This window comes from Perognathus longimembris, chromosome 6 (assembly GCF_023159225.1).
Source record: "Perognathus longimembris pacificus isolate PPM17 chromosome 6, ASM2315922v1, whole genome shotgun sequence".
Lineage (NCBI taxonomy): Eukaryota > Metazoa > Chordata > Mammalia > Rodentia > Heteromyidae > Perognathus > Perognathus longimembris.
The window spans coordinates 12,980,760-13,006,732 of record NC_063166.1 but is presented as its reverse complement, the minus strand read 5'-3'; the positions used below and the strand labels follow the sequence as shown (position 1 = coordinate 13,006,732).

At 46.1% G+C, this 25,973-nt stretch overlaps 1 protein-coding gene and 1 non-coding gene across 3 annotated transcripts; both read left to right on the top strand.

Moving 5' to 3' along the window:
- The first annotated feature begins 3,665 nt into the window (after nt 1-3,665).
- Trnaf-aaa lies at nt 3,666-3,737 on the top strand. The gene has a single exon. It is a non-coding gene; the product is annotated as a tRNA-Phe (tRNA).
- Nucleotides 3,738-8,604: 4,867 nt separating this feature from the next.
- Kifc1 (kinesin family member C1) lies at nt 8,605-25,876 on the top strand. Of its 2 annotated transcripts, none has more exons than XM_048347966.1 (11): nt 8,605-8,645; nt 16,290-16,427; nt 16,609-16,708; nt 17,254-17,307; nt 17,414-17,473; nt 17,678-18,078; nt 19,369-20,145; nt 20,623-20,913; nt 21,001-21,074; nt 21,201-21,276; nt 25,686-25,876. In XM_048347966.1, the coding sequence occupies exons 1-11, from the start codon at nt 8,634-8,636 to the stop codon at nt 25,728-25,730; spliced, it is 2,028 nt and encodes a 675-aa protein (XP_048203923.1). In that variant the 5' UTR covers nt 8,605-8,633; the 3' UTR covers nt 25,731-25,876. The 2 variants fall into 2 exon arrangements, with proteins under 2 accessions (XP_048203923.1, XP_048203924.1); XM_048347967.1 differs by lacking the exon at nt 8,605-8,645 and adding an exon at nt 14,122-14,153.
- Nucleotides 25,877-25,973: the final 97 nt, after the last annotated feature.

Sequence of the window (25,973 nt, the reverse complement as noted above, 5' to 3'; positions counted from 1 at the left end):
TTTGCGCTAGGCTAGTACTCTATCACTTTGCCATTTCTGGTTTTCCGGGGGATAATTAGATATAAGAACCTCATGGCTTTTCCTGCAGGAATACTTTAAACTATGATCCTTAGATATCATCCTTCTGAGAAGCTAGGATTACAGGGGTGCATCACTGGTGCCCAGCTTATGTTTAATTTTTTTTGGGGGGTGGTGGATGGGGACAGCACCATACAAAGTAGATCTGGCTAGCATCAAACTCATGATATTATTCTTCTATTTCCCAAATATGAGGATTATAGGTGAGCATTATCACACTTAGCACTATATTTTAACTCTATTAAGAATCCTACTTTTGGGGCTGGGGATATGGCCTAGTGGCAAGAGTGCTTGCCTTGTATACATGAGGCCCTGGGTTCAATTCCCCAGCACCACATATACAGAAAACGGCCAGAAGCGGCGCTGTGGCTCAAGTGGCAGAGTGCTAGCCTTGAGCAAAAAGAAGCCAAGGACAGTGCTCAGGCCCTGAGTCCAAGCCCCAGGACTGGCAAAAAAAAAAAAAAAAAAAAAAAAAAAAAAGAATCCTGCTTATGTTGGGCATGGGTGTCTCACACCTATAACCCTAGCTAGGGGGTGCTGAGATCTGAGAATTGCAATTCAAAGCCAGACTGGGCAGGAAACGCAATGAGACTCTTATCTCCAATAAACTACTCAAAAACAAACAAGCAAAAAAGTCAGAAGTGGGGCTAGGAATATGGCCTAGTGGCAAGAGTGCTTGCCTCGAATACATGAAGCCCTGGGTTCGATTCCTCAGCACCACATATATAGAAAACAGCCAGAAGTGGCGCTGTGGCTCAAGTAGCAGAGTGCTAGCCTTGAGCAAAAAGAAGCCAGGGACAGTGCTCAGGCCCTGAGTCCAAGGCCCAGGACTGGCAAAAAAAAAAAAAAAAAAAAAAAAAAAAATCAGAAGTGGCATTGTGGGAACACTCATCTTGAACAAAAGAAGCTCAGGGACAGCGCCCGTCCAGGCCCAGAGTTCAAGCCCTAGGACAGGCAAAAAAAGAAAAAAGAAAAAAAGGGGCTGGGAATATGGCCTAGTGGTAAAGTGCTCACCTCATATACATGAAGCCCTGGGTTTGATTCCTCAACAACACATATATATATATATATATATATATATATATATATATATATATATATATATATATATAAAGCCATAAGTGGCTCTGTGGCTCAAATGGCAGAGTGCTAGCCTTGAGCAAAAAGAAGCCAGGGACAGTGCTCAGCCCCTGAGTTCAAGCCCCAGGACAGGCAACCAAAATAAAACCAAACAAACAAAGAAAAAAGAAAAAAAAAAGAATCCTGATTATCTTTTCATAGCTTTTGAAATATCATTGAGTTGGTCATGATGGCTCACTTCTGTAATCCCAGGTATTTAGGGGTCAGAGTTTGGAAGAACCAGGCCAGTTTAGGTAGAAAGTAAAACTTCCATCTCAACAAATAACCTGGGTATAATGGTTTGCATGTGTAATCACAGTTACTTGAGAGACGTAGGAATTTTTCAGTCCATGGCCTATCTAGACAAAAATGTGAGGCCCTGTCTGAGAAATAAGCAGGAAGGGCTGGGCAACAGTGATGGCTCAAGTGGTAGGGTGCCTACCTAGCAAGCACAAGGCCCTGAGTTCAAATCTCAGTACTACTATGGGGAATAAAAAGAGAAAAATCTGTGAATATATGCACATATGACTATCCATCTGTCTCTCCAGTCAGCTGGTTAGGGTTCTGCTCTAACCAGATGGGTAGGCCAGGAGAAGCTCTTCCAGTGCCCCTGGGCATGTTTTTGTAATACTTGGGAGCTGCAGTAGCAGAAAATAGCAAATAGTAGCAGGTGGTGCCCTCTAGTGTGGTATACCAGGGTGCCCATCCCCTAGTCCCAAGTAGCAGTAAGCGTTAACAACTTTGGTGTCTCAGGTGTGGCCACCTGCAGGCTTCATACACACCGTGTCTTAGCATTCTTTCTGTGCCTGGCTCATAGTCAATTTTGTTTTTGTCAGTTCCAGATTTTGGCCTTGGGGTCCTTATGCATGTTAGGCTTTTTCTGATCACAGTTGGCACTCTTCCACTTGAGCCATGCCTCCAGCCCAACTTTTCTGCTGGATAAGTGGAAATTGAGCCTCTTAGGCTTTTTTTTTTTTAACCAGAGCTGGCTTCAGACTGAGATTTCAGTTCTCTTGAGTAGCTAGGATTACAGGCCAGAGCCACTAGTGCCTGACTCAGTCTCCTTTCTTCCCAGCTTCCCATTTCTTTTCTTTTTTTTTTTTGTCAGTCATGGGGCTTGAACTCTGGGCCTGTGCACTGTCCCTGAGCTCTTCAACTCAACACTAGCACTTTATCACTTGAACCATAGTGCCACTTCCAGTTTAAGAGTCTCACAGCCTTTCCTGTCCAGGCTGGCTTGAACCGTGATCCTCAAATCTCAGCCTCCTGAGTAGCTAGGTGTGAGCCACTGGCACCTGGCTTCCATTTCTTTTTCCCTGGCCTTTGTCATTGTTCTTGCCATGGCTATTGTGGCAGTTACTACAACTTCTAGCCTTGCCACTGCAGTGTGTGTGTGTGTGTGTGTGTGTGTGTGTGTGTGTGTATGTGACAGTACTAGGCTTGAACACAGGACTCACTGACTCTCTTCTCTGAACTGGCTTTGAGTCACAATCCTTAGATCTCAGCCTCCTGAGTAGCTAGAATTATAGGCAGGAGCCACCGACACCCAGCTATTTTTTTTTTTTAAGTTAGCACTGGATCTTGGAACTCAGGGCCTTACATTTGTGTGTATGTGCTGGTTATGGGGCTTAAACTCAGGACCTGGGCGCTGTTCTTGAATTTTTTTCACTTAAGGATGGCACTTTACTACTTGAACCACACCTCTGCTTCTTTGCTTTTTTTGTTGTTTTGGTGGCTAATTGGAGATAAGAGTCTTATGGCTGGATGCTGGCAGCTCTTACCAATAATCCTAGCTACTCAGGAGGCTAAGATCTGAGGACCACAGTTCAAAGTCAACTTGGGTAGGAAAGACTGTGAGACTCTTATCTACAATTAATTACTAGAAAACCAGAAGTGGAGCAGTGGCTCAAAATAGCAGAGCTCTAGACTTGAGCAAAAGAGCTCAGGGGGAGCTGGGAATGTGGCTTAGCAGTAGAGTGCCTGTCTAGCATGCATGAAGCCCTAGGAGATTCCTCAACACCACATAAACAGAAAAAAAACATAGCAGAAAGTGGCGCTGTGGCTCAAGTGGCAGAGTGCTAGCCTTGAGCAAAAAGAAGCTAGGGACAGTGCTCAGGCCCTGAGTCCAAGCCCCAGGACTGGCAAAAACAAACAAACAAAAACAAAACAAAACACTTAGGGACAGTGTCCAAGCCCCATGACCAACCAAAAAATAAATAAATAAAAGTCTCATAGGCTTTTCAAAACCCTGGCTGGCTTCAAACCACAATCCTCAGATTTCAGCCTTCTGAGTAGCAAGGATTATAGGTGTGTGCCACCAGCACCCAGCTCTGCCCAGACTTTTCTGCCCAGACAGGCATTGGACCAAGATCCTCAAATTTCAGCTTCCTGAGTAGCTAGAATTATAAACATTGAGTTACAGACATCTGGTGGCTATAGAAACTTTAAATTAATTAATTCTAGGGGCTGGGTATGTAGCTTAGTGGTAGAATGTTTGCCTAAAATGCACAAGATCCTAGGTTCAAATCCTAGCATGGCCAGAAAGAAAATCTGTTTTACATTTTAAAATTTATATTCAGTTATTCAATACTATTAGCCAAAATTCACATGCTCAATAGCCACATTTGGTTTGCTGTACAATATTAGACAATGCAGATATAGAACACTTCCATCACCGCAGAAAAGTTCTATTGGACAACACTGTTATGGAACGTAAAATGAGCCATCTGGATCTACATATTTCAAAATATAGGTCTCAAAAATATAATGCTGATTGAAAAAAAGCAACTGAGCTGCAGAAGGACAGTTGGAATATCCATGTGTTTAAATAAAGTTTGGAAGGAATGGATAGCATTGCCTCCAGGGTAGAGGATGAGGGATGAAGTGAAGAGGCTTCGCATATGTTCTATGATCTTCTGCATTTTAAAATCTCTTTCTTTTTTCTTTCTTTCTTTCTTTCTTTTCTCTTTTTCTTTTCCTGATTTCCTTCCTTTCTTAATTTCTTTTCCTCCCTCACCCCTTCCTTCAAAATCCAAGCTACCTTTTTTCTTTTGCCAGTCCTGAGGACCTGAGAGCTGTCCCTAAGCTTTTTGGTTGTTGTTCTTTTTGGACACCAGTGTGTCCAAGCTACTTTTGTTTCTCATACTGCTTATGCTAATCTTTTTTTTTTTCTTGTGTCAGGCTTGAACTCAGGACTTTATCCTATCCCTTAGCTTTTTCACTCAAGGCTGGTGCTCTACCACGTGACTCACACCTGGACTCCTGGAATTTATTTAGCTGGTTTCTTGAGGATGAGTCTCTTGGATTTATGTGCCTGGGCTAGCTTCAAACCTCTATCCTGTTCACGTGGGAATAAAAGCCTTTGTATGTGATCTAAAGTCTTAAGAATACTTGTAACAAGGAAGCAGAAGTGGAGAAATATAATGTGGACATGAAGTTAACTGCGATGTTAGCTCATAAATAATACTTGAGACACATTAAAAATGCAGGCCCAGCTGGATGCTGGTGGCTATGTCAGGATTAAGGTTGAAGCCAGGCTGGGCAGGAAAATTCGTGAAACTCTCTTTGTTGTTGTTGGTCATGGGGCTTGAATTCTGGACTTGGACGCTGTCCCTCAGCTCTTCAACTCAAGCCTAGCACTCTGTCACTTGAGCCGCAGCACCACTTCTGGTTTTCTGGTGGTTAATTGGAGATGAGTCTCATGGACTTCCCTGCCCAGGCTGGCTTGGATAGGAGATCCTGATCTCAGCCTCCTTAGTAGCTAGGGTTACTGACAGGAGCCACCAGCGCCTGGCCGGAGACTTCAAAAGAGCTCAGGGACAGCACCCAGGCCCTGAGTTCAAGCCCCTTGACCAGCAAAAAAAATTAAAAGAGGCCAAGGCACTAGTGCCTTATGCCTATTATCCTTGCTACTCAAAAAAGGCTAAAATCTGAGGATCATAGTTGGAAGCCAGCCCAGGCAGACAAACTGTAGAGACTCTTATCTCCAATTAACCATTAAAAAGCCAGAAGTGGAGCTGAAGGTCCACAAGTGAGCAGGGGGTGGGGGAAGGGGGGGAGAAAGCCAAAGGAGCATTTTGAGCATATGGAGTTCAAGATCTGGTACTGGCATACACACAAAAAACATTAAGTGAATGAATCCTGGTTGCTGAACACATTGATGTGGTGTTGGGAGGATGCAAGGCTGAAGCCTCTTCCCTATCTCCTACCTCACCCTAAGACCCTGCCATCTGGTGGTTCGTCTGTGTCGTGTCCAATAGTCTCCATAATAAACCCATAAACATATGGGAAATGTTTTCCTGTTGAAAACTGAGTCCAAGGAGTGGGCAGTGGGAATTGATTTATATAGTCTGTGGAGAGCAGACTCAGAGACAATCTGCCACTTTTTTTTTTTTTTTTTGGTCATGGGGCTTGAACTCAGGGCCTGGGTGCTGTCCCTGAGCACTTTTGCTCAAGGCCAGTGCTCTACCACTTTGAGCCACAGTGCCACTTCCAGTTTCCTGGTGGTTAATTGGCCATAAGAGTCTCCTGGACTTTTCCTGCTCAGGCTGGCTTTGAACCGTGATCCTCAGATCTAAGTCTCCTGAGTAGCTAGGATTACAGGTGTGAGCCACTGTTCTTTTCTTTTCTTTCTTTCTTTTTTTTTTTTTGCTTGTTTTGTTTTTTTGCCAGTCCTGGGGCTTGAACTCAGGGCCTGAGCACTATCCCTGGCTTCTTTTTGCTCAAAGCTAGCACTCTAGGCCTGGGAATATGGCCTAGTGGCAAGAGTGCTTGCCTCCTATACATGAAACCCTGGGTTCGATTCCTCAGCACCACATATATAGAAAATGGCCAGAAGTGGCTCTGTGGCTCAAATGGCAGAGTGCTAGCCTTGAGCAAAAAGAAGCCAGGGACACTGCTCAGGCCCTGAGTCCAAGCCCCAGGACTGGCCAAAAACAAAGCTAGCACTCTACCACTTGAGCCACAACACTACTTCAGGCCTTTTCTATATATGTGCTGCTGAGGAATTGAACCCAGAGCTTCATGTATATGAGGCAAGCACTCTTGCCACTAGGCCATATTCCCAGTCCCACCACATAGGATTTTTTTTTTTTTCTAGTCCTGGTCCTTGGACTCAGGGCCTGAGCACTGTCCCTAGCTCCTTTCTGCTCAAGGCTAGCACTCTGCCACTTGAGCCACAGTGCCACTTCTGGCCATTTTCTATATATGTGGTGCTGGGGAACCAAACCCAGGGCTTCATGTATATGAGGCAAGCACTCTTGCCATTAGGCCATATTCCCAGCCCTCATAGGATTTTTTAAAATGTCCTTTATCAGACAATGTATCTTTTCATTAGAATCAATGGACATTGATTATTTTAAGTAGGTTTTCTGCACCAAATAAGATGAATAAACTACATTTGTTTAATTTTTAGTTGTTATTTTTCCTGGTCTCACATTTAACTTTGATAATGTCTGCTATAGTTTCTTCTTAAGATTCATCTTTGGGGGCTGGGGATATGGCCTAGTGGCAAGAGTGCTTGCCTCATATACATGAGGCCCCTGGTTCGATTCCCCAGCACCACATACACAGAAAATGGCCAGAAGTGGCGCTGTGGCTCAAGGGGTAGAGTGCTAGCCTTGAGCAAGAAGAAGCCAGGGACAGTGCTCAGGCCCTGAGTCCAAGCCCCAGGACTGGCCAAAAAAAAAAGATAAGAAAAAAAAGATTCATCTTTGGCTGGGAATGTGCCTAGTGGTAGAGTGCTTGCATAGCATACATGAAGCCCTGGGTTCAATTCCTCAATGCCACATATACAGAAAAAGCTGCAAGTGATGCTGTGGCTCAAAGGCCAGAGTGCTGGCCTTGAGCAAAAGAAGCTCAGGTACAGTGCCCAAGCCCTGAGTTCAAACCCCAGGACTGGCAAAAAAAAAAAAAAAGGAAGAAAAAAGGTTCATGTTTCAGTTCCTCCCTTCTCATTCCCTGAATACTGAGTTTCTTCAGTATACTCCTTGATTTCTCTTCTTACTGCTTATTTCTTCAAGTTCTTGCTTTTTTGGGTTTCTATAAGATGTCAAAGTTTGGGGAAGGTGAGTCCATACTGGATTTGAAGATGAGCAGCTTATATTCCAGTCCTGTCAGATTTATAGCTGTGAACTAATCCCCTGACAGATTCTTTTGCTCCTGTCAGTCTCATAAAATCCTGCCTATGTCTAGGATTGGATGGAAACTCACATGCATAAATCTGGTAGAACCACTGACAGGATAGTACATTATTCACGTGGATGGGTATATATATATATATATATATATATATATATATATATATATATATATATATATATACACATATATTTTTGACCAGTCCTGGGGCTTGGACTCAGGGCCTGAGCACTGTCCCTGGCTTCTTTTTGCTCAAGGCTAGCAATCTGCCACTTGAGCCACAGCACCACTTCTGGCCGTTTTCTGTATATGTGGTGCTGGGGAATTGAACCCAGGGCCTCATGTATACGAGGCAAGCACTCTTGCCACTAGACCATATCCCCAGCCCTGGGTATATTTTTTTGTAATGAAGATCATTAGATGCTATGTGTGATAAAACTGCTTGGATAAAATTGAAGCTAATGGAATTCAAATCTATATCTAACCAGCAGTGTGATCTGATGCTCGTTCCTTTCTAAATCCTTCTCATCGATCTTGCAGAGAAGACACGCAAAACTCTGGCACGAGGTAAAGAGCTCAGTTAATATTTTGCCGTTGTAAAATGAGATAATGTATATGACAAAAGCACAAAATGCATCATAAATGGCGCAGTAGGCTCTTGCTGGTTGAGCTGAAAGCAGTTCTCAACACCAGTAACAGCATCCAGATAGGTGGGAGGAGAAAAACTGAAATCAAACACCCTCGAATTCCCACCCGTCAGGCTTCCATAAAGCCCCAAGCTGTGCCTAGATCTGTTGAGGAGTGGCCAAATGACCCCCAAAGTGGGCAGACCCCACAATCCGCGTTAGCGCTAATTCCTAGGACCAGTAAGATCCCATCAGGACGGGAGAGGCCACACTCCAGGCCCAACCTCCTCCGACCCGGTCACAGTTAAGGCTGGCGTTCCCCAACTCAGCCGCCAGGAAGCGCTCACCCGGCAAGGCTCCGTTAGGCGCAAGCGTAATTGCTTTCCTCCAGCATCCCGGCTCCGCCCCCTCCGCCTCCACGCCAGTTACGTTACGCTCAAGCGGCGTTTTCGACGCACTTTCTGACGTATCGAGCGGTGGCGTAAATCCAGTGCGCTCACCGCTAGGCGAGTGGGGTGAGGGGACGGAACCGGAAGTAGAGTTAACCCGTCCGTCTCCCGGGCGCTCTCTAGACCGGAAGGAGGAGGCGCACGCCAGGAGGGTGTGGCCTCGAGAGGCGGAGGGTGCTGCTATTGGCCCTTGGTGGTGGCGACCGCGACGATTGGCCCCTGCATGCGGAGCGTGGTAAGAATGGGTAGCGGCTGTTGAAATTCAAAAGTGGCGGGTGTGGCGCGCGGCCGGTAGCGGTCCGAGCCCGTCGCGCGTGTGCTGTCACGAGCCGGCGAGGGAACGTGGGTCTCTGGAGTCCTGGTGACCTGTCCTTTTCCATTGCACCACCCGGCGTGTGTGGGTCGGAGGTGGACATGGAGCCCCAGGTGAGAGGGGGCGGCGGAGAACACCTGCCGAGAGGGGGGCTGCGGTTGGCCTCCGGGCCAGTGACTCCGGGCGGGCTGCGTGGTGTCTGCCTGGAAGGCGAAGGGCTGTGCGGCTCCGCGGTCCGTGCAACGGGCCGAGGAGGCGGTGTGGACTCTGGGAGCAACCCTGGCAGGGCCTGGGCGGCAGGACTTGGGCGAAGTCTGTCTGCCCGTCCCCAGCTTCCATCTCGGCCGTCCCTGTCCCGCTTTCCCGCTCCAGGATTGCCCATTTCGAATTCTCAGGTCCATCTGACAGGCTTCCGCTTTGGGTGTGAGAAGTGGGGGTTCTGAGATGACCTCTGCCTTTAGAGAAATGGTGTCTAAGGCCAAAGCCTGTGGATGTCCTTTTGTGTTGGCTGATGTAGGTAGGGGGTAGGAGAAACGGGGTCCTTAAGGCTGAAAGACCCCTCGTTTGTTTGTTCTTTCCCTAAGGATTGCTCAGTGGGACTGGTTGACTTAGTTCTTTTTATGGGCGACTTGCTTTATTTCACAATCATCTGAAGCATCTCCTCTCCGGTGGCGACAGATGTATGTGTGATGATGGTGATGGTGTATTGACCTTTGATGCCAAGAAAGTTCTGTCTGAAGCTTTACTAGTTTTTCACGTTGGTATTCATCCAAAGTAAAGATTCTACCTGAAGAGATTTATTGTATTCTGGCGACCAAAGACAGAGCAGTGTGATGTGACCATGAAAAGTAGTAAAATGAAAAGCCTTGCCAGATCTATTCATTAAATAAACTCACAAACTCACTTTATTAGACACTGATAAATTCTTTTCTTCAAGTAATCTTTTATACAAGAACACTTCAGATGTGTTATTAGATGTGACTGATTTTAGCAAGTCTATTAGATTTGTATTATACGTTCTATTTGTAGTCTTTTATGAATTATTGCCTTATTGTTTAAAAAGATGGCCTATTGGGCTGGGAATGTGGCTTAGTGGTAGAGTGCTTGTCTAGCATGTGTGAAGCCCTGGGTTCGATTTCTTAGTACCACATGTACAGAAAAAGCTGGAAGTGGTGCTGTGGCTCAAATGCTAGAGTGCTAGCCTTGAGCAAAAGAAGCTCAGGGACAGTACCCAGGCCCTGAGTTCAAACCCTATGACTGGCAAAGAAATAAAAGAAAAAATGGCCTAGGAGCTTTTGTATAGGTACATTCCTGGTTTAGGGACAAAATAAAAACTTTAAACTGTCCCAAACAAAAAGTAATGGCTATCAGAAGTATGTTTCATTTTAGTGCAAGTTACTTTCACTGTATTTGTTTATTGTAAAGGCAGACATTTAGCTTTCAGTGCAGTTTTCAATAAGTACTTAAAAATATCTGTCTATCCTATCTATCTATCTATCTATCTAGCCATCTGTTTGTTATATGTGTCTCTGGGGCTTGAACTCAGGGCCTGGGAGCTGTCTCTGAATTTTGTGCTCAAGACTAATGTTCTACGGCTTGAGCACAGCTCCACTTCCATTTTTGGGGTATTTAATTGAAGGTAAGAGTCTCACAGCCTTTTCTGCCCAGGCTGGCTTCTAACAGCCATCCTCAGTCCTCCTGATTTGCTAGGATTACAGGCATGAGCCACCTGCAGTGGGCTATCCTGAGCCTTTTCACTCAAGGCTAGTACTCTACCACTGAGCCACAGCTCCACTTGCCACTGGCACTTTGGCTTCATTAAATATTTATTAAGCAGCTACTGAGTGCACAGGACAGTTGTAGGTACTAGGATGTAGTAGTAGTGAAGGAGACAGAAGTCCCAGCCATCCATGAGCTGTGCAGAGACAGACAATAAATGCAATAAGTTGTATAGCTCTATTAAAAGGTATTAAGGGCTGTGCAGAAAGAAAAATGTAAGCATGTTTAAAAGGAGAGGAGGAAGCCATCTAACTGGATAGGATTACATAGAGTGGTCTCAGTGAGCCCCTTTAGAAGGAGAGAACTCAGTAAAGACTTGGAAGTTAGTGCTAGAGATGCAACACTTGTTTGCCACCTAAACTGTGGATATTCCTTTTCTCCTTCTTTGTGCCTCCAACCCTCTTTTGCTTTTGTTATCCTTCCTCCTTCCCCAGAGTCTGAAATTTGTGCCTCAGAGCCAGTCCTGGGCCATTGTCCTCCTATTTATGATTTCCTCATAGCTGGATTGACTCCATTAAGTTCAGCGTTTTCCTAGTAAATATTGTTGGGAAAATGGAGAAGAATGGAAAAGGAATTGGCCGGACTTGGGCGAGGAACAGTGAGGGGCACAGACCTTCTTGCAGGTTTGGAGGTTGTGCAAGGGGGTGAATTTGGGACCAGTCTTATAAGAGGTCTGGGCAAGGAGGCAGGTTATTGAAAGCACCACTAGGTCTAGGAAGTGAGGCTTTTCCATTTGGTCCACAAAGGGTTGTTTACAGCTGGGCCTAGGTGTCCTGCCTGCATATCAAAGCAGATTTCCATATTGAGGTTTTGCCTGGTGCCCACATAGCAAAGCAGGTTCACATATTGAGGCTCCTGCCTGGTGTCTGTATGGGCCTGAGGCAGTAGGGTGGGGGGTCAATCCTTCAAATATGTTGCCCAACCTGGCTCAAGCTTCTATCTCAAACTTCTGTCTTCTCACTGCCTCCCAAAGCAGCTGCCAGCTGTGCCTGGCTGTTATCCAACCTTAAGTGGAGATGTTGAGGAGCCACTTCAGTTTAAATTCAGAAGTGAGGTCTACGCTGGAAGTATAAATTTGGGAACTCAGTATATTGGTTTTTAAAGCTGGAAGAATGCATTGTTAGTATAAATAGATAGAAAGGCAGTGGTTATGATATGTTGTTGTACACTGTAATCCCTGTACTCAAGGGAACCGGCAGAGCTGGACATGTTAGGACATGCTTGTGCTGTGATCCTAGCTGTTTGGGAGGCAGAGGCAGGAGGATCATAAGCCTAGGTCAGGTTACAGTTACTGTGAGCAATTCCTTATCTCAAAAACAAAAGTTAAAAAAAAAAAAAGAGTGGCTAGGGACATGACTCAAGTGGTAGAGTTCTTACCTAGGCAGGAGGATTATGAATTCATAGTGAGACCCTGTCTCTGAAGGTTGGTGGCTCATACCTCCCCCCAGTCCTGGGGCTTGAATTCAAGGCCTGGGCATTGTCCCTGCCTGATCTTGTTTTGCTCAAAGCTAGCACTCTACTACTTGAGCCACAGTGTCACACCTCCAGCTTTTTCTGTGTATGTGGGACTGAGGAATTGAACCCAGGGCTTCATGCCTGCTAGGCGAGCACTCTACCACTGAGCCACCTTTCAAGCCTTGGCTCACGCCTTTAATCCTAGATACTCAGGAGGCTGAGATTTGAGGATTGTGATTTTGAAGCCAATCCTGGGCAGGAAATAAAAAAAAAAAGTAAGGCCCGCCTGGGTGAAAAGAGCCCAGAGCTGAGCACCCACGGGTCTTTAAACTATCGGGGCAAAGGTGGTAGGGTGGATATGGGAGGAGCCTCCTCTGCTCTTGGGGAGGGTTCCCCTGGATGCCTCTTTGGGACCCCACTCCAATTGGATAGTTTCTGCTGCTTTCATGAATTAGCTTTCACTTTCAAATAAATTTACTTTTTACCTCAAAAAGAAAAAAAAAAAAGACTGGGCACTGTGACTTAAGCTTGTAATCCTTCCTGCTGGAGAGAAGGCGATTGGGAGAAAGCAATACAAGGGCAGATGGGGTAAAAAATTGTAAAACCACATTCTGGCCATTAAAAGGTGGCAAGGCATTGCATACTTGTTATCCTGGAATGGTAAATAAGAGGATTCCAGTCCAAGCTGGCCTAGGCACAAATAGAAGACCCTATTAGACAAACAATGAAAACAAAAAGGCCTGGTAACATGGCTCAAGTGGCATGCCTGCCAAGCAAGTGGGTATCCCTTAGTTCAAAACTTAGTACTGACAAACAAGAAAAGAAATTAGTTAATTGGAATTTTAGGTCAGTTAAGTGTGTGTGTGTGTGTGTGTGTGTGTGTCAGTACTGGGGCTTGGACTAAGGGTCTTGTGTTCTTGCTTGGCTCCTTTGCTCAAGGCTAGCGATCTACCATTTAATCCACAAGGCCACTTTCACCTTTTTTGCTGTTTAATTAAAGAGAAGTCTCATGGGTTTGCCTGCCTGGACTGGCTAGGAACTGTGATCCTCAAATCTCAGCCTCCTAGGATTGTAAGTGTGAGTCAACAGCACGTTGCTTAATTGAAAATTTTTACTTTAGGGGCTGGGGATATGGCCTAGTGGCAAGAGCGCTTGCCTCGTATACTTGAAGCCCTGGGTTTGATTCCCCAGCACCACATATACAGAAGATGGCCAGAAGTGGCGCTGTGGCTCAAGTGACAGAGTGCTAGCCTTGAGCAAAAAAGAAGCCAGGGACAGTGCTCAGGCCCTGAGTCCAAGGCCCAGGACTGGCCAAAAAAAAAAAAAAAAAAAGAAAAAGAAAATTTTTACTTTAAACCACATCAACCATTCCTTCTATGTTGTGGGTAACAGAACTGTGACAGGAACCTTGGAATCAGATTGGATTTTTTTTTCTCTGCTGCCTTCCTAATCCCACGCTAGCTCCTAGTGAGATCAATACTTGGTTTCCGGTAATTCAGCTTCTTTTGTTCATCCTGCACAGTCCTGCTTTACTCAACTGGTTCTCCAGAGGATTTCTGCTTAGCTATCAAGCCCTCCTAACTGAGTTCCTTGAGAATTAAGTCTCAATGCCTGAAGGCATCCTTTGCATCTCGTGAATTAAATTATGTCTTATGCACCCAGAATGTTAAAAGTTGTGTACGTACTTGGCAGTGTTGAGAAAACAGGTCTTTTTTTTTTTTGCCAGTCCTGGGCCTTAGACTTAGGGCCTGAGCACTGTCCAAGGCTAGCACTCTGCCACTTGAGCCACAGCGCCCCTTCTGGCCGTTTTCTATATATGTGGTGCTGGGGAATTGAACCCCGGGTTTCAATGTATACAAGGCAAGCACTTTACCACTAGGCCATATCCCCAGCCCAACAGATCATTTTTCTATAGATTACTTCTCTTGTAGAACTCCAGTTTGGAAAGGCTGCCCTCAGAAGGGAGGGACTTGATGTTCATTACTTAGCTTAGTACCTAGATCAATGCCTGCCCCACAGCATATGTTCAGTAAATCTCTGTTGAATGAAAACTGTGGACTCTTATACCTCTGTTCATTCTTCATATTGCTCACAGTTTGCTTTTTTTTCCCTTGAGATAGGATTTTGCTATGTAGCCCAGGGTGGCCTTGTATACACAATCATCCTGCCTCAGCCTCCTGAGAATTGGGATTACAGGTATGAGCAACCACAACTGTTTTAGTTAAGTTTTTCAGTATAAATCAGTATAAATCTAGTCATTCTTTTGTTTTGTCGGTTGTGGGGCTTGAACTCAGGGCCTGGGCCACTGTCCCTGAGCCTCTTTGTGTTCAAGGCTAGAGCTCTATCACTTGAGCCACTGCACCACTTCCAGTTTTTGAGTGGTTAATTGGAAAAAAAAAAAAGAGTCTCATAGGGATTTGTCTGTCAGGGCTGGCTTCGAACCACAATCCTCAGATCTCAGCCTCCTCAGTAGCTAGGATTACAGGCTTGCACCACCAGTGCCCAGCTAGTCATTTTTTTCTACCAAAAAAATCCATTAAAGTATCTCTTGCCTTCAGTCTCCTTATGGTATTGGTTACTGTATTCTTTCTCCTTCTGTCTCTGTTGTCATTGCCTTACTTTTGTGTACAACCCATGTGTTCAGCTAAACAGCACAATTTGTTGTTTATTGTATACACCTTGCTTTGTACCTGGGATACTAGTCTTTGGCACAACTCGTTAAGCTAGCACTTTTTTCCATTAATATTTCCACCTAAAATACCTCACAGAACAATTTTCTGACACTCTCTCCATCTGAACTGGATTCTCACCCCTTCCTCTGACCTAGTTTTAGTACTGAACATCCTATGTCCCAAGAAATGATTGGTCACCCTAGATAAGAGCAAGCTAAGTTGAATTAAACTGATTAAAGGAGAGGATCCCTTTCCCACTGCCCACCTCATACCTGTTTTTGGTGGTCTCCAAGCAGGTTATACTAACTTCAGTCCTCTCTGTGAGACTCAGCTACTCACTACACATTACTTTTTTTTTTTTGGGGGGGGGTGCCAGTCCTGGGGCTTGAATTCAGGGCCTGAGCATTGTCCCTGACTTCTTTTTGCTCAAGGCTAGCACTCTACTCTTGAGCTACAGCTCCACTTCTGGCTTTTTCTATGTATGTGGTGCTGAGGAATCAAAGCCAGGGCTTTGTGCATGCTAGGCAAGCACTATACTGCTAAGCCACAGTCCCTGCCCCTCTATTTACTTTTTTTTTTTTTTTTTGCCAGTCCTGGGGCTTGAACTCAGGGCCTGACCACTGTCCCTGGTTTCTGTGTGCTCAAGGCTAGCTAGCACTCTACCTCTTGAGCCACAGCACCACTTCCTGCTTTTTCTGTATATGTGGTGCTGAGGAATTGAACCCAGGGCTTCATGCAAGCTAGGCAAGCACTCTACCACTAGGCCACATTCTCAGCCTTATCTACTTTTAATAGACTTTTTTGTTTATTGTTTACATGCCTAGTCAGAAACTGTAGTGGCTCTTTGTAGTATGCACAGATAAAGCCTTACCCTGGCATCAAAACCAAGCACAACAGTGCAGTTTAATGTGGCTTCTGGAAGCACGCTGGCCTGATTCTTAACTCTGGTTCTCCCTTGTACTAGCTGATGGCCTTAGATAAGCTATTTTAATTCTGAGTGCCTTCCTGCCCTCATCTGTAAGATAGTTAGTAATAGCAACCTCTCAGTAGCCTGCTGCAAAGTTGATAAAGATAAAGCATTTCAAACTCTTACTCCTCCCAGTCAGAATTCAGCCTTATCTATCTTATATTCTCTCACTTATTATTGATTGATTGATTGCCCATCCTGGGGCTTAAAGTCTAGGCCTGGTCTCTGTCCCTGAGCTTCTTTTGCTCAAGGCTAGCACTCTACCACTCACTTGAGCCACAGCGCTACTTCCGGCTTTTCTGTTTATGTGGTTCTGAGGAATCAACCCAGGGCTTCATGCATGTTAAGTAAGCACTCTACCACTAAGCCATATTACCAGCCCATCCCTTATTTTTAGCTCCAGTTCAAAAGGCCTGTTTCACAGCCATAACATACGCATGTTTCAGTTTTTACTTTCTAGGAATGTCCATCTTTCTCTGCAAGTCCAGCAACTGTCTAGCTTTTACTGTAGAGGTTGTTCCCACTTTTATGTGATGTCTCACTTCTGACTGTGCTACCTGATTGACACATAACCTCCAAGTCCCAGCTTTTGGCACAAATGATGCTTAGTTAATGCTTATAGGTCCGAAAAAGAAGTTCATAGGATATTTGGGCTTTTGGGTATTGTCTTAAGCATCTCTTTTTTCCCAACAGAGGTCCCCCTTGTTGGGAGTGAAGGGGAACATAGAACTGAAGACACCCCTGTTGAAAGCCTCATCCCGATTGCCTCTCCCAGGAAGCAGGCTCAAGAGGGGGCCTGAGCCGATGGAGAATGCCTTAGAACCTGTGAAGGTGAGCTGAGTGTGCAGAGCTGCACATGTTCCAGAAAGAAAATATGAACGTGTGTGTGTGTGTGTGTGTGTGTGTGTGTGTGTGTTGTAAGAGAGGTGATAGGGAGAAGAGGAGGTGGAGGAGGAGAAGAGTACAGATAAATGAGAAGTTAATGATGGGCCTTATCTTTATCTTTTTCCAGAAACGGACTCGAGTTCAGGGTGCAGCAACCAAAATGAACATCTCCCGTCCCAGAGCACCCCCTCTCAGCACAGCCCCCCCTCAACAAGGCCAGGCTGCAGGTGGGCTCTAGGCCTGGACAAGGACTGAAGCAGGGGAGGGCAGTGTTTTTCTCCTTGGCTCTTTTCATTTTTTTTCCTTTCAATTCTGTTTTGAGTAGGTACATTTCACTTGCTTCAAGATTCCAAAGGCACAAAGACTGCTTTGCAGTATAAGTTTTGTGTTATTTATTTTTTTATTTTTATCCTGTCTCATTTCTCCCTCCCAGGGGCAGCTGTGTGTCCTTGTAGGGAAAGTTTGTGTATTCGAGCAGATATGGACATTGTCCCACACTTTTTTTCCCACACAGATAATAGCATACTTTACACAATTCTGTCTGCTGCTCTTTTTACTTATCTCCATCCAACTTGATTCTTGATGTAGTCAGTAATTTCTGGTCTTAGGAGGGACATTATTGGGAGACTTCCAGTCCTTGAGGACAATTACAAGTTACCTTATTCCTAGGTGTTTTTAAAAAGCACCTCTGTTGCTCCTGGCTAAATCACTATATGCCACCTGAGTGATTGATTGATTGCTCTACTTTTTCCTCTCTCCCATTTCTGGACAGCTCAAAAAGTTGCCAAGAGGACAGGACCCCGTTGTTCCACAGCTTTTGCTACAGGTAATAATGCTAAAAAGATGGAGTTGAGAAGGGATGAGTATAAGGGGGAATGGTAATAGAGAGTCACGGATTCAATGATTCTTATGTCAGTTCCCCAATTCTCTAGTGTTAAAGAACCAGAAACCGGTACCTGCTGTTCCTGCTGTTCCTGCCCAGAAGTCTGGCAGTAGGTGACAAACATAACAATTGGGTGAGAGGCTGGGATAGGGCACCGGAGATGGTGAGTGCCTAGGAAAATCCATTTGGTCTCTTTCTGTCTAGAGGGTAAGGACATAGATGTGGTGTCAGGTGTGGAGGCTCTGAAGGCCAGTGGGAAGAGGATAGAGGGCCAGGACTCTACCAACCTTTGTCTTTTCTCTGTCCATTTCAGCATCAGCTGCTCCTCCCGTTGCGGGAGTGAAGAAACCTGGTAAACGTCCTGCCTGGGACTTAAAGGGTCAGTTATGTGACCTGAATGTAGAACTGAAGCGCTGTCGTGAGAAGACACAGACACTGGGCCAGGAAAACCAGCAGCTGCGAGACCAGCTCAAGGAGGCCCAGCAAGAGGCCAAGACCCTGGGGACAGAGCGTAGCACCCTGAAAGAGGAGCTGGCCAGAGTACAGGCTCAGGCTGAGCAGAGCCAACAGGAGCTGGGAAGTCTGAGTGCCCACGTCCTGGAACTGAAAGAACGGCTGGGCACGCAGGAGGGCTTGGTGCAAGTGCTCCAGAAGGAACAGTTGGAATTGCAGGAGGAGCGGAAGGCTTTGGCAACCCGAGTGGAGGAGCAGGAGGTAGGAGTCAGATTCTCATGAACTGCTAGCCCTCATTTGCTAGCAGAGGCCATGCACCCCTCCTCTTCCAGGTCCCTCTGAAGTCTTTTTGGGCTCAGAACTACCTGTTACCAGCATTATATCTGTGGCTCCTGGCTCCACTCCAGTCCCTTCTGCCTCTGCTTTCTTCCACTCTCTTCTCCCCGTGCTTCCTCTGTTCATAGCTCTCTCTAGGATCTGTGGCTTCCCCTTGCCCTCAGTTCCTCTCTTTCTTCAGATCCCCAGCCTATTGTAGATCTCTGAGGTACCCTCCCACTCCTATGTCCATGTGATTCCTTGGTGAGCTCCAATAGATTATTTGCAATCTTTTTTTGTTTTGTTTTGTTGACAGTCCTGGGGCGTGGACTCAGGGCCTGAGCACTGTCCCTGGCTTCTTTTTGCTCAAGGGTAGCACTCTACCTCTTGAGCCACAGTGCCACTTCTAGCTTTTTTCTATATATGTGGTGCTGAGGAATCAAACCCAGGGCTTCAATGTATATGAGGCGAGCACTTTACCACTAGGCCATATTCCCAGCCCCTGCAATATTTTTTTTTGTTTTTATTTTTTTGCCAGTCCTGGGGCTTGGACTTAGGGCCTGAGCACTGTCCCTGGCTTCTTTTTGCTCAAGGCTAGCACTCTGCCACTTGAGCAACAGGGCCAGCTTTTTCTGTTTGTGTGGTGCTGAGGAATCGAACCCAGGGCTTCACACATGCAAGGCAAGCACTCTACCACTAAGCCACATTCCCAGCCCTATTTGTAATTTTCTTTTTTTTTTTTTGCCAGTCCTGGGGCTTAGACTCAGGGCCTGAGCACTGTCCCTGGCTTCTTTTTGCTCAAGGCTAGCACTCTGCCACTTGAGCCACAGCGCCACTTCTGGATTTTTCAGTATATATATTGTGCTGAGGAATCGAACCCAGGGCTTCCTGTATACGAGGCAAGCGCTCTTGCCACTAGGCCATATCCCCAGCCCCTATTTGCAATTTTCTATGTGATTCAAATCTAATTTCTGGCACTTTGCATAAGTATGTCACTTTTCTGGAGGATTCTTTAGTCACCTGTTCTGTTGGATGTCAACCTAGGTATCATCTTCCTTGTGCCTTCTCTAGATATTTCCATAGCACTCCTCTCTTCTGGGACTATGAGTCTTTATTTCCTTTTCTTTGCTAGTCTATATAGTCCATGGGGCCAAGGAACCCACTTCTACCCTCTGCCCCACTTGGCCACATGACCTAGTTGCATCTCACTCTCTGTGTCTATTCTGTTCTGGGCAGAGGAGGCTGCAGACATCTGAAGCCGCTCTGTCAAGCAGTCAAGCAGAGGTGGCATTTCTGCAGCAGGAAACTGCAGCCCAGGCGACCTTACTAGCTGAGCGAGGGGACCGTCTCCATGGGCTAGAGATGGAGCGCCGGCGATTGCACAACCAGCTTCAGGAACTCAAGGGCAACATCCGAGTCTTCTGCCGGGTCCGCCCTGTCCTTTCAGGGGAGCCCAGTCCATCCCCTGGCTTCCTCCTGTTTCCCCCTGGCCCCGCTGGGCCGTCTGATCCTCCAACTCGACTTAGCCTTTCCCGGTCTGATGATCGGCGTGGGACACTGAGTGGGGCTCCAGCTCCCACTACTCGCCACGATTTCTCCTTTGACCGGGTATTTCCACCAGGAAGCAGACAGGATGAAGTTTTTGAGGAGATCTCCATGCTTGTCCAGTCAGCTCTGGATGGCTACCCAGTTTGCATCTTTGCCTATGGCCAGACAGGCAGTGGCAAGACCTTCACAATGGAGGGTGGGCCAGGGGAAGACCCCCAATTAGAGGGCCTGATCCCTAGGGCTATGCGACACCTCTTCTCTGTGGCCCAGGAGTTAAGTGGCCAGGGCTGGACCTACAGCTTTGTGGCAAGCTATGTAGAGATCTACAATGAGACTGTCCGAGACCTGCTAGCCACTGGGACCCGAAAAGGCCAAGGAGCATGTGAGATTCGTCGAGCAGGACCAGGAAGTGAGGAACTTACTGTCACCAATGCTCGATATGTCCCAGTCTCCTGTGAGAAAGAGGTAAGGACCCATGAGTACTAGAGATTGAAGAGTGGGGACAAATAGGTAGGGAGCCATAGAGGCAAGTGGGTGGAGAAAGGAACTGGAGAAAATGGGCCAGTAAGTTGTGAGGATGGTGAGCACAACAGGACTAGGACCAACCAGGAAGGAGTGATAGAGCTGCTGAAAGGGCAGATCTGCCAGATGCATATCAAGTCTTGTTTCCTGCTACAGGCCATGCTATTTACCTGAGTCATGCCAGCCTCCTAGCTGTCCCTCAGTTATTAGTGACAGTCCTAATTCTGGAATTTGCCTGAATGCAGTGAAGCCATATGGGTTGTCTTATCCTTTAGCCTTCTTAGATAGGCTTTCCATTTGACTTGCTTATTTTGTCTCTTCACCAAATAGAAAAGAAGTTCCAGGAGAGCATGCTGTAACTGGCATCATTATTTGATCATTTCTTGTCTGCCTTTGTCCCTTGTTGCTCTCCATCTCTAGGTGGAGACTTTGTTGCATTTGGCCCGCCAGAATCGGGCTGTGGCTCAAACAGCCCAGAATGAGCGGTCATCTCGTAGCCACAGTGTGTTCCAGCTGCAGATCTCTGGGGAGCATGCTGCTCGAGGCCTGCAGTGTGGGGCTCCCCTCAATCTTGTGGACCTAGCGGGGAGTGAGCGACTAGACTCTGGCCTAGCCCTTGGCCCTGGGGAGCGGGATCGCCTTCGAGAAACACAGGCCATTAACAGCAGCCTGTCTACACTGGGGCTGGTCATTATGGCCCTAAGCAATAAGGTGGGTCAAGGGCAGGTGGAGTAGGAAGCTGCTTGGGATAGGCTGTGCAGAACCCCCTATCCTAATAAACGGTCTTCAATCTTCCAGGAGTCCCACGTGCCTTACCGGAACAGCAAGCTCACCTACTTGCTACAAAACTCCCTGGGCGGGAGTGCTAAGATGTGAGTAGAAGGGATTCGATAGGAACTATGATGTTAAGTTGAGGGATGGAGAAGGGGGTGCCACTGGGGATCTGTTTAATCTCTGCTGAGCACTAACGTTGGGTTGGGCCTCTTCTTTCTCCCTAGGCTTATGTTTGTGAACATCTCCCCCCTGGAAGAGAACGTCTCTGAGTCCCTAAACTCTCTACGCTTTGCCTCCAAGGTGAAATTACCACAAATCCCTGGCTCAATCAGCACCCCCTGGCTGGTTGTGGGCTTCACTATTCCAAGTCCTGTCCTCTGGGTGGTGGGACATTTATCCAGAAAGGACTTAGACTCCCTAGGCATCTGGAGGACTGCCCACCTGGTTCCATTTTTAGTTACTGGCTTTTGAATTGAGTTTTTTTTTTTTTTTTTTTTTTGGCCAGTCCTGGGCCTTGGACTCAGGGCCTGAGCACTGTCCCTGGCTTCTTCCCGCTCAAGGCTAGCACTCTGCCACTTGAGCCACAGCGCCGCTTCTGGCCGTTTTCTGTATATGTGGTGCTGGGGAATCGAACCTAGGGCCTCGTGTATCCGAGGCAGGCACTCTTGCCACTAGGCTATATCCCCAGCCCTGAATTGAGTTTTTTTAGCATAGGTAAAAAGTGATCAAAACTATATTGCAAAAGCAAGCTATATATGCATGTTCTTTTTCCCCTCTTCTATGCATATGTATTTCTGCACATTTTTTTTTTTTTAACAAAATGACTCCCCAGGGCTGGGGATATAGCCTAGTGGCAAGAGTGCCTGCCTCATATACACGAGGCCCTAGGTTCGATTCCCCAGCACCACATATACAGAAAACGGCCAGAAGCGGCGCTGTGGCTCAAGTGGCAGAGTGCTAGCCTTGAGCGGGAAGAAGCCAGGGACAGTTCTCAGGCCCTGAGTCCAAGGCCCAGGACTGGCCAAAAAAAAAAAAAAAAATACAAAATGACTCCCCATCAGTAGAGATGACCACGTGATTTTCAGGTTTGGGTAGGATCCTCTATGTAGACTTACCAACACTTATCCACCAGTTCCCTCTACTGGTCACTTGGATGGTTTTCACCTTTTTCCCCTAGTACGGACAAGTCCCCTAATATGGACTAATCTTGCACATGTGTTATTTTGTGTTTTTTTCAGTTACAACTTAACTAGGCAAATAATCCTTGAAATGGAGACTTACAGGTTTTTCAGAGCATTCCAAATAATGTGAATTCAGGTTACAAACTCTGCAAGAGACATCTCATGGCCATGAATTTTCAAGGAGACAGTGGCTCCCTCCACTGGAGTTTAGCTAGTCAGAAAGTTTTCTTATTGTCTTGGGGGATGGGAGATGAAGGCAATTTTTCCCCCCCTCCTGGTCCTTTCCTTTCCTTTCCTGTCCTGTCCTTTCCTGTCCTGTCCTGTCCTTTGTCCTTTGTCCCTTCCTTTGTCCTGTCCTTTCTTTGTCCTGGGGCTTGAACTCAGGGCCTGAGCACTGGCCCGTGAGCTTCTTTGGCTCAAGGCCAGCTAGCACTCTACCACTTGTGCCACAGTGCCACTTCCAGCTTTTTCTGTTTATGTGGTACTGAGGAATGGAATCCAGCACTTCATGCATGCTAGACAAGCACTCTACCGCTAAGCCACATTCCCAGTCCTCTATCATCCATCCATCTATCTACTTATCTCTCTCTCTCTCTCTTTTTTTTTTTTTTTTTTTTTGCCATTCCTGGGGCCTGGACTCAGGGCCTGAGCACTGTCCCTGACTTCTTTTTGCTCAAGGCTAACACTCTACCACTTGAGTCACAGTGCCACTTCTGGCTGGTGGCTCACTGGAGATAAGAGTCTAGGCTGCCTAAGCCAGCCTGGGCTGGCTTTGAACCATGATCCTAAGATCTCAGCTTCCTGAGTAGCTAGGATTATAGGCATGAGCCACCAGCACTGGGATTATTTTACTTTTAATAATATCAGTATTCATAGCATATTTGAGTGTTGTCAGCCTGATCCACCCATTTAGAGGGTTTTTTTTTATCTTGACATTTGGCCATTTATTTCTAATTTTACAAATATGCATCTTACAGCAAACTATAATGCTATTTAATATACTTTCTAAGCACCTTCTGTTACTTGTAAAGATATGCTCATCAGTACCCTGAATATAGGTAATTTGAGAAGTTATATTGAAAAGCACACTTTTTCCACATTATTGAAAATATGACACCAGTGACTACCTATATAAAATTGGTAAACTCTTTCATTAAGGAGCTTCTCATTTTGTTTCTTTTCCTCTGTTAATTCCTTGGGCTTGAGCTCATGGTCAGTGTGTTGGGCCTGAGCTTCTTTGCTCAAGGCTAGCACTCTACCCCTTGAGCCATCGTTTCCACAGCTGTTTTTCTAATCTCAGCTTCATCTGTTGTTTTTGGTTGTGGGGCTTGAACTCTGGGCCTGGGTGCTGTCTGTGAGCTCTTCAGCCCAAGGCTAGCACTCTACCACTTGAGCCACAGCCCCATTTCTCGCTTTTTGATGATTAACTGGAGATAAGAGTCTCACAGACTTTCCTGTCCAGGCTGGCCTTGAACCCCGAACCTCAGATCTCAGCCTCCTGAGTGTTAGCATTACAGGCATGAGCCACCGCTGCCTGGCTCCAGCTTTATCTTTATTGTGATTGTTCTATGAAGAATTTTCCCTTGCCATCTGCTGCTATACTTCAATGGTTTTGTGGGTTTGGTTTCAGACTACTACAATAAACCAAATACAGGGGCTGGGGATATAGCCTAGTGGCAAGAGTGCCTGCCTCGGATACACGAGGCCCTAGGTTCGATTCCCCAGCACCACATATACAGAAAACGGCCAGAAGCGGCGCTGTGGCTCAAGTGGCAGAGTGCTAGCCTTGAGCGGGAAGAAGCCAGGGACAGTGCTCAGGCCCTGAGTCCAAGGCCCGGGACTGGCCAAAAAAAAAATAAAATAAATAAATAAATAAACCAAATACAGCAGTAAAGCAAGTCATGAACTTTTGGGGTTCCCTGTACATACAAGAGCTACGCTAGGCCAGGCACCAGTGGCTCACACTTAGAATCCTAGCTATGCAGAAGGCTGAGCTCTGAGGATCACAGTTTGAAGCCAGCCTAGGTAGGACAATCCATGCGATTTTATCTCCAGTTAACTACCAAAAGCTGGAAGTGGAGCTGTGGCTCAAGTGGTAGAGTATAGGACTTGAACAAAAAGCTCAGAGACAGCACCCAGGCCCTGAGTTCAAGCTCCAGGACCAGCACACACACAGAAAAAAATAACAAAGCAAAAAACAACTTTATTCCCAAGCAGATCATCTAAACAACTGGAAAGAAAAAGAAACATTGCGTACCCACAGACTTGCTCAAGTGCAGGGTTGTCACAAACTTACAATTTGTAAATAGTACAATAAAATGAGCCATGCCTGTATTTGGCTGCTCTGAAATTCAATCTGTGTAGAAAAAGAAAGTTAGTTTAATTCTTTATTGATTGCCCAGGTTATTATTATTTTTTTGGCCAGTCCTGGGACTTGGACTCAGGGCCTGAGCACTGTCCCTGGCTTCTTTTTGCTTAAGGCTAGCACTCTGCCACTTGAGTCACAGCGCCACTTCTGGCCATTTTCTGTATATGTGGTGCTGGGGAATTGAACCCAGGGCCTCATGTATACAGGGCAAGAACTCTTGCCACTAGGCCATATCCCCAGCCCCTGCCCAGGTTATTTGTTTATTTTAATGTTTGTATTCTAGTACTAGACCTTGATTCTCAAGGCCTTGTGTCTGTCACTCGCTCTACCACTTGAGCCATGCCTCCAGTTCCAATTTTCAGTATTGATTTGATTTGTTTTCAGCAGCTCCAATGGTGACTCATTGAGTTTTTGTGGGGAGGTGTTGATTATTACAGATTATTACAGTATTTGTTATCAAGGCTTTGTAGCTATTCTTTCTAGCATTTAGATTGCCTTATCTTTGGCCAGTATGAGTCCCTTTAAGTTGGCTCCTGTTAATTCATGTGTTTTATTTTGAGCCTTCTAGGTATGGAATTCAGGGTCTTATATCTCCAACCCTTGTATGTCCTTTAAACAGGACCCCAATAACTTTCAGACTTGTGATGATCCATTTTCTAAGGAGCCCTAGTTACTAAATTAGTGGTGTTAATACTTTGTCCAGAATAAGTGTTATTACGTTTTGGTTATTTGTGGGGCTTGAGCTCCGAGCCTGGGTGCAGTCCCTGAGCTCTTCAGCTCTAGGCTAGTGCTTTATCACTTGAGCCACATGGCCACTTCCGGTTTTCTGGTGATTAATTGGAGATGAGTCTCAAACCTTGCCTGTGCTGGCTTTGAGCCGTGATCCTCAGATCTCAGCCTCCTGAGGAGCAAAGATTACAGCGTGAGCCTTGGGTGCCTGGCTTAGCGTTAAGTGTTTTTATGGCTCTTGGGGTCTCTACCTGAGTCAGGCAGGGTATATTGCTTGTAGTGGAAATCTCTAGTGGCTTAGAACCATCCGTGGAACCAGTTGAATACACTTTTATGGCCCTTATTTCAGTATGCCAGCGGTAGCCCTAGCATGGGGGGTGGTAGAACTTGGGGGATTTGTTTGCAAACATTTTTATCTTGTGTATCCTCAGGTGAACCAGTGTGTTATTGGTACTGCTCAGGCCAACAAGAAATGAAGATGGATCTGGATCCTGTGTATGTCTGTGTGTGTTTCTGAGGGGAGGGATCTGAGGGATTGAATCAAGAGCTTTATGTACCCAGGCCTATGAAATAAAGAATACTTGTTAATGTTTTTAAAATAAAGCTTTTATTAGTGGTTGCTAGAAAAGATGGGTATTTTTCGTATCTGTAAGGATGGGAGCTGTGCAGGGCTCGGGCCATGAGACTTCTCTGCCTTTATGTCTAACTGGGCCTGCCCT